At 36.9% G+C, this 14283-nt stretch overlaps 1 protein-coding gene across 1 annotated transcript; it reads left to right on the top strand.

The window, feature by feature from the left end:
* Positions 1-1088: 1088 nt before the first annotated feature.
* Positions 1089-5363, top strand: LOC123539936 (uncharacterized). The gene is made up of 2 exons (XM_053529863.1): positions 1089-3154; positions 4493-5363. Exons 1-2 carry the CDS (start codon positions 1089-1091, stop codon positions 5361-5363), a joined length of 2937 nt encoding a protein of 978 aa, XP_053385838.1.
* Positions 5364-14283: the final 8920 nt, after the last annotated feature.

Here is a 14283-nt window from a genome sequence, read left to right as displayed (position 1 = left end):
ACATAGAAAAATTATGAAGTGAATAAAACAGTTTTTTTAAGCCAGAAAAATGGGACAGATGGTGTCCCCTGAAGTGCCTCAAACTCCCCGTTGGGAAAACACATAAAGAATACTTTGTGCAGTTGGCGCATAACTGACAGCTTATTATGTTCATAGATTGAACATTCTTTTATCTAATGTTTTATATATTCAACTGGTGCATAACATCAAGTTGCCGTTAGCAACAGGTAAAACTAATTGACTAATCCATGGTTGCATGGTATGATGTTTATGTAATCAATTCACTTTCTACATTTAATGTCTAGACTAAAATTGCAATGTCTATCAATTAATTAAACAAAAACACATCTTATTGCACAAAGTAATGAATGAATATAAATTTCAAACATATATATGGTTACATATATTGTACGTATCTTTTTCTCAAATAGGGTTGTTCTTGGACCGGGTTGTATTTAAACATGGTCCAGGTTGTCTGTATATGGTCCCAAAGTCCAACTCCTAAAATCCGACAATCATATACATTTTGATAGCCTAAAACAGTTGGCTCGGCGCGCTTTTTGTAATTATTATTACTAAAAGGTTGGAAAGTTTGGTAGAGGGTGTTGTATACGCTAGTGTATCATATTACATGTAGCATGCTTGGTTAAACCGCAGGCTCTCTGTGAGGGGATTAGAAATGCACACACGTCTATATGTATGAATGAAGAATGAATAAATGTTTATTAGTTTATTTTGCCTTATTTATTTAAATATGAGAACCCACCTAGGTACAAACACAACAAATGGCGACGAGGATGGGATATCAGTGAGTTTTAAATTTTTGGATTAAATTCCGGAAAGAAAATGATGGATTTGATTTTGTTTGACAAATTCATTAAACTGAAACAGTTGGATTAAATTCCGAACAGAAAAAAAAATATTGGATTAAATTCCGTGAATCAAACAAGTTGACAAAACGTTGTGGATTAAATTCCTAAAAACAAAAATGTGTGCAGGATTAAATTCCGTTTCAGTAAAAAGGCAACAATTGTAAAACAATTTGGATTAAATTCGTGAAAGGGTTAAAAAAATTAACAATAAAGAAAATGGCAAAAGCATTATCTGTACCTAGTGTGGAACACTTTAATATGACAGGAGACCCTAGTAGCTTGCCAAGCAAATGGGAGCGATGGCTGAAATCGTTTCAATACTTCGTTGTCGGTTCGGGCGTCACGGACAAATCACAAAAACGAGCACTACTGCTGCATCTGGTAGGACCGGGCGTGCAAGGGATTTTCGAAACACTGGACAATACTGGAAATGACAATAATTTTGACGCCGCAGCTGATGCATTGAATAATTATTTCAAGCCGAAACTCAATGTATCATATGAACGACACAAATTCAATTCAGAAAAACAGAAACAGAATGAAACTATCCAGGACTTTGCTACGCGACTTAAACAACTAAGTATTTCATGTGACTTTAATGACACAAATGACAGAATACGAGACCAGATTATTGAAAAGTGCACATCTACAACGTTACGCAGAAAGTTTCTCAGTAATAAAGATTTAACATTAGAAAAAGTTTTGGAACTGTCATCAACGTTCGAACGTGCACAAGACAGTGCCACAAAAATGGAAAATCAAAGTACACAACAGCAACAAAAAGATGACACCACGTTTCAACTGAAACAATCGACTATGCGTCAAAGACAACAACGTGCGAACAGAGGTAGAGGCAGATTTCGTCAACAGGCACCGCCAACACATGTAGAATGTTACAGCTGTGGCCGCAGGGGTCACATGGCTAAGGACCCAAATTGCCCAGCAGCACGTGCAGCATGTACAAAATGTGGCTTTATTGGACATTTTGCAGTAAAGTGTAAATCTAAAAGGAAAAAGATACAACCAAAACAGAAAGTTCGATCACTTGAAAATGAAACATCCTCAGACAGTGAAAACGAATATCTGTTTAATATCAAATCAATTGGGAACGTGTCAAATAAAATAACAGTCAACGTCGGTAATATTCCGCTGAATATGGTTATAGATTCAGGAGCTAGTTGTAACATTGTTGACAAAAGTACATGGAATTTTCTAAAATCACAGAAACAATTTCAATGCTTAACACATAAAAAATCCACAGACAAGAAAGTGTTCGCTTATGGAAGCAAACAACCACTCAAATTGCTTGGTATATTTCGTGCGAAAATTGAATTCAATTCAATGACTATTGATGACGTAGAATTCTCAGTTTTGGACGGTAAGGGACAAGCATTGCTTAGTAAAGACACGTCAATTAGTCTCAATGTGCTAAGGATCGGACCAGTAGTGAATTTGGTCAAAGAGGACATCATGAGCGAAAACCCAGAATTGTTCAAAGGAATAGGGAAAATGAAAGATTTTCAATTGCAAATTCCCATTGATGAAAAAATCGAGCCAGTTGTTCAATCGGTAAGGCGTATACCTTTCAGTCTCAGAGAAAAGCTAGAAAAAAAGCTATTAGAACTAGAAAACAATGATATAATCGAAAGAGTAAACAGTCCTAGCCGCTGGGTAAGCCCAGTTGTTGTAGTGCCTAAAGGAGACGACGATATTAGGCTTGTTATCGATATGAGGCGAAGCAACACGGCTGTGAAGCGGGTACGACACCCGATTCCTACCGTGGACGAGGTGCTGTACGATTTGAACGGATCAACAGTGTATAGTAAGCTAGACATTTCAAATGCCTATCATCAACTCGAGCTTCATCCTGATTCAAGGGAAATAACTACGTTCATAACTCATGTTGGAATGTTCCGTTACAAAAGATTACTCCAGGGAGTCAGCTGTGCTAGTGAAATGTTTCAGAAAGTGCTTGAACAAGTTCTACAAAATTGCCCTGGTACACGTAACATTATGGATGATATAATAGTGCACGCGCCTACAAAAGATGAACACCAGAAGTGTTTAGAAAATGTGCTTAGAGTGTTACATGAAAAAGGGTTCACATTAAACCCATCAAAGTGTCAATTTGAAATGTCAAAAGTGACATTCATGGGAAACGTATTGTCCGAACACGGGGTTGGTCCAACCGAAAGTAAAGTGCGCGATGTGCTCAACGCAAGAGCACCACGAAATGCCGCGGAAGTTAGGTCATTCTTAGGATTAGTCAATTTCAATGCTAGGTATATTCAAAATCTGGCTTCAATTTCAGAAGCGATGAGAAAACTCACACGAAAAAATGTCAGGTTTAAATGGGGCCGCGAAGAGCAAAATAGCTTTGATACATTGAAACAGAAATTGGCAAGCGCGGAAATATTAGGTTATTTCGACATAAATGCCAAAACACAAGTCGTGACCGACGCAAGTCCCTATGGGCTTTCAGCTGTTCTCACTCAACGTCAAGGCAATGAGATATTATCGGCATGTTCTAATCTCTGGCCTGGCCTGGCCCGGCCTGGCCTGGCCTGGCCTGGCCCGATGAGCCCAATTTCCGACTGAGCCGGGCCAGGCCAGGCCAGGCCAGGCCATAGATTTCAATTTCGTGAAAGTGATTTCTTTAAAATCTGACTTTTGGAATAAGTTTGGATATTTCAGACATTATATAAATACATTTTGAACTCCCACTCTGTAAAATTATACACCTGGGAATAAGCCTGTAGCTAACATAACTATTATGTCTAATTTAAAGGTGATGCCTGATTAATTGTTATGACTATTAGCAGGGGATCTCCACCTCAATTGACCCTTGACTGGTGGTTTGGTTTTCCCCAAATTGAATAACCTAACTATTTTTATTATTTTGTCTATTGAGGATTATTTAGTATTGTCCGAAATTATTGAACTAGCACTCAAGAATATATTTTGTATGCTTCCGTAAAAAAAAAAATTGTGCCCAAACATAAATAAAAATATAAATATTGAAAACCAAATAAAATATAAACATTTCTTTACTGCCAGGTCGTACATGCAGATAAAGTTGTGCTGACAAAACGTTCAGCTACCAATCTCGGGACTGTAAGTTCGAAACACCTGTTTGACCATTTTCATTATCATTTTTTTAAAATTTCCTCTGTAAACTTAGAATGCAGGAAAATTATCACTTATCGTGATTTATTGTTCATTTATTGTTCATTTATTGAAAGAAATACGCAAGTATTTGAAAAAACAATTTTCCGGTTCCGGTCATGGCGGTAGTCAATTTTATGTAAACTGAAAGAAAATCCGAAATATGGAGTAATTAGCGGTTTGGAGGTCTCTATAAATGTAAGAACTGTGAATTGAAGTGATATTTCTTTGAAGTATTGACTTGTGACTTCCAAACTACTTCTACTGTACTGACAATTTTGAAGATATATTTTTTCACCTGTTTGAATTTGCCACGTGAAAATCGTGAAAGTTGTGATTAGAGACCTCCCCCGCACGAAATATTTTACAACTATACTGAGCATAAAAAGTTTGAAACCAGTACATAACGAACAATAACAAACAAGCAATAAAAACAACATGAACAATTTGAACAGTTCCACGTCTGCAACACCTATATCGGTAAATAAAAAAAGAGAACTATCTTCGCCTCTTGATGATGCTGAACAAAAAAAGTCTAAAACATGTGAACCGCAACATATTGTGTTGTCAAGTGAGGACATTATAGCAATAAGCAACGCTCTAAAGGGTACTCTTCGTGAGGAATTTAAATTAGAGCAGCAAAACCAAGTTCAGGCTATTGTTAATGGTGTTTTGGCTGGCCTGAACGCTAAAATCCAAAATCTCGAAACCGAAAATGCGGTATTACGTGCACGTGTTGATCAGCTTGAACAGAAAGCTGATGACGCCGAGCAATATAGCCGTAGGAACTGCCTGCGAATCAGAGGTGTTCCCGAAGAGGGACTATCCATTATAACAGAGTCCATGCAAGGGAAACCCGAGGCTACCAACGATGAGTTGTCATCGGAGAACGGTGATGACGTCACTGTCCAAAATAAAGATGAGTCGACTGATAGCAAAGTCAGACAACTTGCATCTGTTATGGAAGTAAACTTTGAGACGTCAGATATAGATCGATCTCATCGAATTGGTCAAAAGACCCCCGGCAAACCCAGGGACATAATAGTCAAATTCGTCTCGTATAGAGCCAAAAACGCATTCTACAGAGCGAGGTTTAACCTTAGGTCTTGTGGATTCCCTGGTGTTTTCATCAATGAAGACTTAACGAAAGCACGGTCCTCCCTTTTCTACAAGGCTAGGCAACTGCTTAGAGATCGCTTTCTTGCAGGCGCATGGACCTATGACGGTGCGGTCGTTGTGAAGGACGCTAATCGCAAAATCCATAGAGTAAATTCGGAGGCCGAATTAATGAAGATAAAAAGTCCAACGCCTATTCGTTGGGGTTGATCAATAGATATTGACTACCAATTATAGCACTGTTTGTTTTGTTGAACAGTATTCAGTTATACTAAGTTTTACGCATGATGGAATGAACGATCAATGATTTTACCTGTATGACATGATATATGTTATTTACTGCACACATGCAGACACAGGTGGACATTGCCTATACTTTGATGCACTTAGTTTAATTTTCAAACACAAACATAGAGCGAAATTTATTTACTGATGTATTATTTTAACATAAATATGTGTACTTGGCCCAGGCTGATATTGGAATCTATATAATGATCAAGTTTTTATCAATTATCAGTGGAACGGTTATAACTTGATTAGCGTGAATTATTTTTCATGCTATTACATAACCACACACGTTTGATCGGTATAAAATGACCGTGTTGTTACTTTAGAATGAGCACAGTATTGTCAGATTGTGAAGTCGCAAGGGAAACAACCACGATTCGCATTAATTTGTCATGTGCAGTCCCTTGCGCACCTGCATAATTCTAACCTGAAACCTTTCTCAGAGTTCTTTATGTACTCTCAAGTTTTTAAACAGTTACTAGTAGTTGCTTGTCTTTAGTTGTTAGCTTAAAGACGCACATGTACATATGTATGTTAAGACTGTGTAAATATGAGTCCATGTTTTATCTTTGACATTGGTAAATATATTGTCGCATATCATGCATACAGTTTAAATTTTGTAACATTTTGAACTGTGACTTAGGATTTTGATAAGTTATCATGTCTTTCAACCTACAGTTGTAAGTATAAAAAAACGTTTATTTACGTACGTATATATATATATGTGTGTGTAAGTATGTATATATTTATGTATGTGTGTGAGTGTGTACGTACGTATATGCGTGCGTGCGTGCGTGCGTACGTATGTGTGAACGTGCGTGTGTGTGTTTGTGTGTGTGCGTGCATGTGTGTGCGTGCGTGCGTGCGTGTAATTATGGTCCAGGTAGTAACTGAAAAGTAGATTTGCACTTTGTTAAAAAAAATTCAGATCTCTAACATACAATACAACAATCGATTTATTTAAACATGCTCTATGCAATGTTTAACATTACTTGTTTAAACTATTCGTTGTTAAACCCTACATGTATACAATTCCTTTCAAAACTATTTGTATTACCATTGATTATGTGGTTTATGATTTGTTTAACAGACTTTAACTAAGGTACTATTATCATGTTTCAGGGTTTTTAGCAACGACTTTACGAAAATTAATAATTTGTACATCTTCTTGGAAATATTCTTCAAAACAATATGGAATCATATACTTTGTTTATCTGAATAAGAGGTACTATTATCACGATTCAGGTCTTTTAGTAACGATGTTTACTGTAGCAAAACCTTTACGAAAATTAATAATTTGTATATATTCTTGGAAAATTCTTCAAAACAATACGGAATCATATACATATACTTGGTTTGAATGCTCTTTATAGTTTTTAGCTAAATAATGCTTCACACGTTAGTTAACTTCATATTTCGCTTCTTCATTTTCCTATTATTGCACTCAACTTGCACTATGCATTTCCAATCTCTTTTTGTTTTGTACTTCCTGAATTCTCTAGTTTCTCGATTTCCCTCTACCATTTGTTTCGATTTTTTGGTTTGGATTTGTATGAACGGTAGGAACTGGACAATGTACAATGTGCGTGATTGCATGATCTTGGTTACATGGTTCTTGATGTTCTTAACATCAGTAACATAATGAAAATCACTTCTTCCACATCGATCATGCAGTCTCATATATGCCCGTGGAAATTCACATTACTCTTACATGTCTCAATACTAATCTTTACGGTTTCAAACAGTTTCTTTACTTACTCCTTATACACTGAAGTACAGATTCAAGTTCGACATAGAATCAGCTACCCACACAAACGTGCCATTCCAGGGATCAAATGTACTCAAAACATTCTTCTAACCAAATCGATTCTTATATGTTTGGCAGTAATAGTGTGCAGTACATGGCTTATTTTCCTACTTGCTACGGCTGGAGATATCCATCCAAATCCCGGTCCGTCTTCATCACATTCTACCAGCTCTACATGCTCTTCTACATCGTCCATGTCTCATACATTATCCGAGCTCATGACAAGAGGTAACAGTCTGTCTGTGTTACATTACAATGTACAAAGTTTATTAAACAAAATCGATATCTTGGGGACTGAATTTAACTCTTTTGACATCTTAGCATTCTCTGAAACATGGCTAAACTCAAACACCTCTAATGACGACATAAAGATTCCAAACTTTCACTTTCCAGAAAGAAAAGACAGAACCGGAGACAGTCACGGGGAGATAATCGTATATCTAAAAAATACTCTGTATCACAAGCGTCGGCCTGACCTCGAGCTCAGAGGTCTAGAGTGCATTTGGGTAGAAGTAATGCCTTCCCACTCCAAACGAATTCTCTTCGGAGTCTTCTATCGTCCTCCAAATGCAGATATACATTACACTACCATGATTGAAGAATCTCTTAGATTGGCACTCGACACAAATATACCAGACATCATTGTAACTGGCGATTTTAATTTCAATCCCTCCAATCCGAACTTGTATCGCAAACTTCTTTCTATCTGCCAACAGTTCAATCTTGATCAACTCATTACTGAGCCAACCCACTTCACAGAGTTCTCTTCCTCTCTACTTGATCTTTTTCTCATTACGTGTAGTCACCGTGTTGTAACTTCTGGGTCGGAGAGCCAATACTTGACCAGAATCAACGATTTCATTGCCCTATCTATGCCCTTTTTGCTTTCTCCAAACCTCCAGCCAATACCTTCAGACGGCATGTATGGTTATACGATCGAGGTGATTACAACTCTTTAAGACGTGAAATCAGGAACACTAATTGGGATCTTCTAAAGGATGATAACATTAATATCTACACAATGTCATTCACTAACAAACTTCTTCAACTCTCAAAAGAATGTATTCCCACAAGAACCATCACTGTGAAACCAAATGACAATCCATGGATAACAACACATATAAAGAAACTAATTCGTAAACGTAAGAAATTATATCACAGAGCAAAGCGAACACAAAATCCATCTCACTGGCAAAAATTTCGACAAATCCGAAATGAAGTTATAACACTTATTCGCACTGCAAAACATGATCACTTCCACAAAATGGCAGAGTCGCTCAAATCAGAGTCTACTTCACAAAAGGACTGGTGGAAACTAATTAAACAGTTTTTATCCTCTAATGATAAACAAACAATACCTGCACTAAAACAACCTAACACCCAAGAACTCGTTTTTGATAAGAAAATAAAATCTGAACTCTTAAATGATTGTTTTAGTAGTCAGTCGTCACTTAGCAACTCAGATAAAGACTTGCCAAATAACTACTACCAGGAACCCTTACATAAGCTTCTATCTATTTCCATTACACCCCAAGATGTTGAGGACGCTCTCAAATCATTAAAAATTAACAAAGCCTCAGGGCCTGATGAAATAAGCAACCGTATCCTGCGAGAAACAGCTTCAGAAATAAAATTTCCACTCTGTTCTTTGTTCAACTATTCCTTACAATATGCTAAGGTGCCTCAGATCTGGAAAGATGCTCATGTCTGTGCCATCTTCAAAAAAGGCGACCCATCTCTGCCTAATAACTACAGACCGATTTCTCTTCTTTGCTGTATTGAAAAGGTTTTTGAGCGTATCATATTCAAATATCTTTTTAACTTTCTCCATGAATACAATTTAATCTCTTCTGTTCAGTCTGGATTCAAACCTGGAGACTCAACAGTTAACCAACTCACATATCTATATAATAGCTTTTGTAAGGCATTAGATGATGGCCTTGAAGTTCGCACAGTCTTTTTTGATATAAGCAAAGCTTTCGATAAAGTTTGGCACCAAGGCTTAATTCTCAAGCTCCAAAAAGCTGGTGTGCAGGGACCTCTTCTTAATTGGTTTCATGATTACCTTTCTGATAGACGTCAGGCTGTTGTTCTACCAGGTACCATGTCTGGTTGGTCTTCAATAAAGGCAGGAGTTCCCCAAGGCTCTATCCTTGGTCCTCTCCTGTTTTTAGTGTATATCAACGACATAGTGGAAGACATGGGTTCTCATATTCACCTCTTTGCCGATGATACTAGTCTTCACATAATTGTTGATCACCCGGTATCTGCTGCAGGTATTCTTCAGTCCGATATCAACAAAATCTCAGATTGGGCTGACAAATGGCTAGTCACATTTAACCCATCTAAATCAGAAACAATGATAATTTCACGAAAAACATCAAAACCTTTCCATCCACCCCTTCTTATGCACAATCAACCAATAGCCTCTGTTACTTCCCATAAACACCTTGGCGTTCACTTGTCTGAAGATGGTTCTTGGCACACGCATATCACCTATATTACAGAAAAGGCATGGAAACGCATCCATATTATGCGCAAATTAAAATTTCAACTTGATAGGAAATCTCTGGAAATAATATACCTTTCTTTTATCAGACCACTTCTTGAATACGCTGATGTTATCTTTTCAAACTGCACTCAGTATGAGAAACAAGAACTCGACAAAATACAGAATGAAGCATCTCGAATTGTATCTGGAACTACACAGCTAGTTTCTTTTCGTGAACTTCATAAAGAAGTTCCTTGGGAATCTCTTGAAACCCGGAGACGAAACCATAAACTCATACTACTGTACAAAATGAAAAATGGCCTTTCTCCAGGCTACCTTTCAGCTCTAGTTCCTCCGTCTGTTGGTGAAGCAACCCGATACAACCTACGCAATGTTGATGATATACAGGGTATACGCACTCGAACTTCTCTTTACTACAACTCTTTTCTACCATCTGCTCTAAGAGAATGGAATAGTTTACCGTCAGAAATACAGAATTCACCAACCCTGACTTCCTTTAAATCACAGCTAAAGCGAAACACCTCCACATGTCCAAAACACTTCTACATTGGTGCACGGAAATGGCAAATTTATCATGCCCGGCTGCGTACCGAGTGTAGCTCTCTGAACCAACATCTTTACATGAAAAACATTTCTCCTTCACCCCTTTGTCAGTGCGGAAGCACTGAGAACAATCATCATTTCTTTTTTGAATGTCCAGATTACAATGATATCCGTAGAAGGCTCCTCCAAACAACCTCCAGCTTCTGCACTGTCACTCTGTACACACTCCTGTATGGTGACCAGAATCTTAGCGACGACATCAATAACAGCATATTCCTAGCAGTTCAAAATTACATCAGGGAAAGTAAACGTTTTCCATGAGCTTAAAACTACATTAACTAACATTCCAGTTTGCTCCAAACCTTCATCAATCCAAATCAAATCAAATCTCATACATTTATTTCTTTTTCCTCTCATTTCTATAGGACACTTTATATTTGACTAATATTATCTGTCTATGGAGTTCATATTAACGGACGGAATCTTCTTATACATAAAATTTCTCTATTTTTTTATTGTTATATATACTATAAACTTCGATTTCTAATCTCGATTCTTTTCAAAATTTGCTAATTCCTAACTTGATACTAATATTTTGTTTCATGTCATTTTTTCTGTTCAATGCATATTAGCTAAATGTTTGTTCGATGATACATTTCAAACAAATTATGTAATACCGCCAAATTTACTGTAAGTTATCCCATATAGGAGAAGACCTTTATAAGCTTAGCTTTCGGATCTTATCCTTTTTCAACATGTATAATATTGATATTGTAAATTGTAAAATGTAATATGCACATATGTTTGAAATAAAATATGTTTAAATCAAGTATTTGACTATCTTCTACATACAAGTTATTACCATAAAATGTTGTAAGAATAAAACCAGTATCAATAAAATGACATTATATTGATTTAATGAAAACAATCTGAATTGAAATCGAACCCACGGTAACATGTGTGAAAGTCGGAGAACTTATCACTACGCCACTGTGCCATTGGTAAACTTTGCATGTTATTTTGGTCAATTTAGATATTTTCAGGTTACAAATATGATGTAAAATAAAGAGTGGCACCTGTCAATACTAACGGACAACAACTTTCAATTTCTAAAATAATGCTACCTCCGTTCTAGAACCTGGGATAGTATGGTGCGGGGAAGCGACATATAAATTTTGTAGTTTAGGTTATACACATACTGAATATTTTTGTAAGATTGTTTTTATATTGATCTAAGTATGTGGAAAAAAATCATACAAAGTCTTGTGAAGCAGGCTCAAGAGCATCTTTCAGCATGAAATATATCACTTAGAAATAACATAAACACAATGCACCATTATTTTTTTGTGCAAGAAAAATATCAATAATCTAAAATGCCAACACCCTGACAATGAGTTAGAGGTCCCACAATTAATGAATATTATTTTCATTACTCTTCCATAAATTGAACATCAGTTTAACTAAACCAAACACATTAAAAGTTCAACTGAACAGTTAAAAGGTCAGCTAAGGATAGTAGGGACACAACCTGTAATTACAATTCCCAAAGAGATGTGTTCTCAGTGCATGTAAATATTCAGTTATATTGCAGCAGGTAAACTTATCAATGAAATTAGCCATTAGTTTTAAAACCAAGTGTTAAAGTTGACTTTAAATAATCTGATTACAGAAAAAATGGGTAGTTATCATTTAGTTACACCATTTTCTTCAGTGCAAATCTGTATTTCAAATAAGATGAATGACGGCTAATTTATGATTCTCCAGAGGACTGGTTGACATACAGCAAGTAAACAATGCAGGTTAATACTGCCTGCTATTGTAATTGTATATTTAGATTTTATGCCATTCATTTCTCTATGTATAATAAAATCTGGCCTGGCCTGGCCTGGCCTGGCCCGGCCCAGTCGAAAATAGAGCTCATCGGGCCAGGCCAGGCCAGGCCAGGCCGGGCCAGGCCAGGCCAGAGATTAGAACATGCCATGATTATCGTGTTATTTGTTATGCTAGCCGCAGTTTAACTGATGTTGAAAGGCGGTATTCCGTGACCGAGAAAGAATGTGCTGGCGTTATTTTTGGAGTCGAGAGATTTCACACATATTTACACGGCATTGACTTTGAACTTGTTACTGATTGTAAAGCTGTTCAGTACATTTTCGCGCCAAAATCAAAACCAAGTGCGCGAATCGAAAGATGGGTCTTGCGATTGCAGGGATATAGATATACAGTGCGCCATGTCCCAAGCCGCGAGAACATTTCAGATTGTCTGAGTAGATTATTGGCTGATGATAAAGAAAAACGGATGTCATATTTTATAGATGATGATAACTATATTCTGAATATAGCACGTGCCGCAACGCCTGAAGCGGTAACAACGCGAGAAATAGAAAAAGCGTCTAGATACGACCCTGAAATGTCTTCAATTCGTGATTGTTTGATGTACGGTTTATGGTACAAAATTCCATTTAAGGAATATTTGATTGTTAAAAACGAATTGTCGGCTATCGGATTCTTAGTGCTTCGAGGTACGCGAATAGTGGTACCAAAAGAATTAAGAACGAAAATACTCGAAGCGGCACATAGTGGTCATCCTGGTATAGTGTCAATGAAACAGTCACTTCGTACACGCGTATGGTGGCCACAGATAGATCAAGATATAGAGAAATATTGTAAATCTTGTCATGGGTGTCAATTAGAAGGCCCTCCGGCGCCTGCGGAGCCGCTAAAACCGACGGAACTACCTAGTGGACCGTGGGAATATTTAGCATGTGACTTATTAGGACCACTTCCGACAGGTGAACATTTAGTCGTGGTAATAGATTTTTACAGCCGATTTATGGAAATAGAAATCGTAAAATCCACCACATCGGAAAATATTGCTACAGTTCTTATGAAAATGTTTGCGAGACACGGAACATGCTTCCTTTTAACGACTGATAATGCAAGTTATTTTACAAGTGACTATTTCAAGTCATTTCTAAAAGAACATGGCATTAAACTCACACATTCTACGCCCTTAGCGCCAAATCAAAATGGGCAAGTAGAAAGACAGATGTCAAGCATAATGAAGCGTATTCGCATAGCAATTGCTGAAAAACGTAATTGGAAACATGAGCTTCAGACATATTTATTGATGTATCGCAGTAGCCCGCATGCTACCACAGGTGTAAGTCCAGCAGAATTACTGTACGGTCGTAAAATTAGGACCAAAGTCCCATGCTTACAGGAATACGGAAAATTCGATCTTTCCGATCAATCTGTAAGAGATAGAGACTGCGAGAAAAAAGAAAAATCAAAACAGTATACGGATCAAAAAAGGAATGCGGTAGAAAATTCCATTTCTGTAGGTGATTTAGTCTTGTTAAGAAGCAAAAAGAAAGATAAAACAGACACGCGTTTTTCGTCTAAACCTTATACTGTTACGCAGAAACACGGGAATTCGGTTACCATAGAGAGAGATGGGGTGCAGTATAATAGGGATGTCACTCATTTAAAAAAGTACGAAACGCCGTTTTCGGAAAATACGTCCCATGAAAAGAAAAAGCGCATGTCGAAAAAACCAGAAAAATACAAAGATTACGTCTGTGAAAATGAGTACAGTTGACATTTGTGAAACATGGAATTAAACATTGTTTGCACCTAAAATGTTGTGGTAACCGCCACAAAGTTTAAATTTCTGATAACATGACAAATATGCAATCTGATATGACAAGAACATTAATTCATTACCACCCTAAATTGCTATATTGTTTACAAATGGATTAATTTTACAACCATGTGTCGACATGCCATGAACTATCTTGAACTTAGTTTAATGTTTTGATTGAACTGCGTGAATGAATTCTGACAGTGGAAAAACATTTTTGGAAATTATATTAATAGCTTTAGGAGTTTATTGTTTTAGAAATAAATAGATTTCGTGATGGAATTTTGAATTCAGTTTGTACTTTTATATTAAACTGCATTATTTTCAATTTCCTATT

This window comes from Mercenaria mercenaria, chromosome 18 (genome assembly GCF_021730395.1).
Source record: "Mercenaria mercenaria strain notata chromosome 18, MADL_Memer_1, whole genome shotgun sequence".
Classification (NCBI taxonomy): Eukaryota; Metazoa; Mollusca; class Bivalvia; order Venerida; family Veneridae; genus Mercenaria; species Mercenaria mercenaria.
The sequence above is the reverse complement of the archived record's forward strand: the minus strand, read 5'-3'. Positions and strand labels throughout refer to the sequence as shown.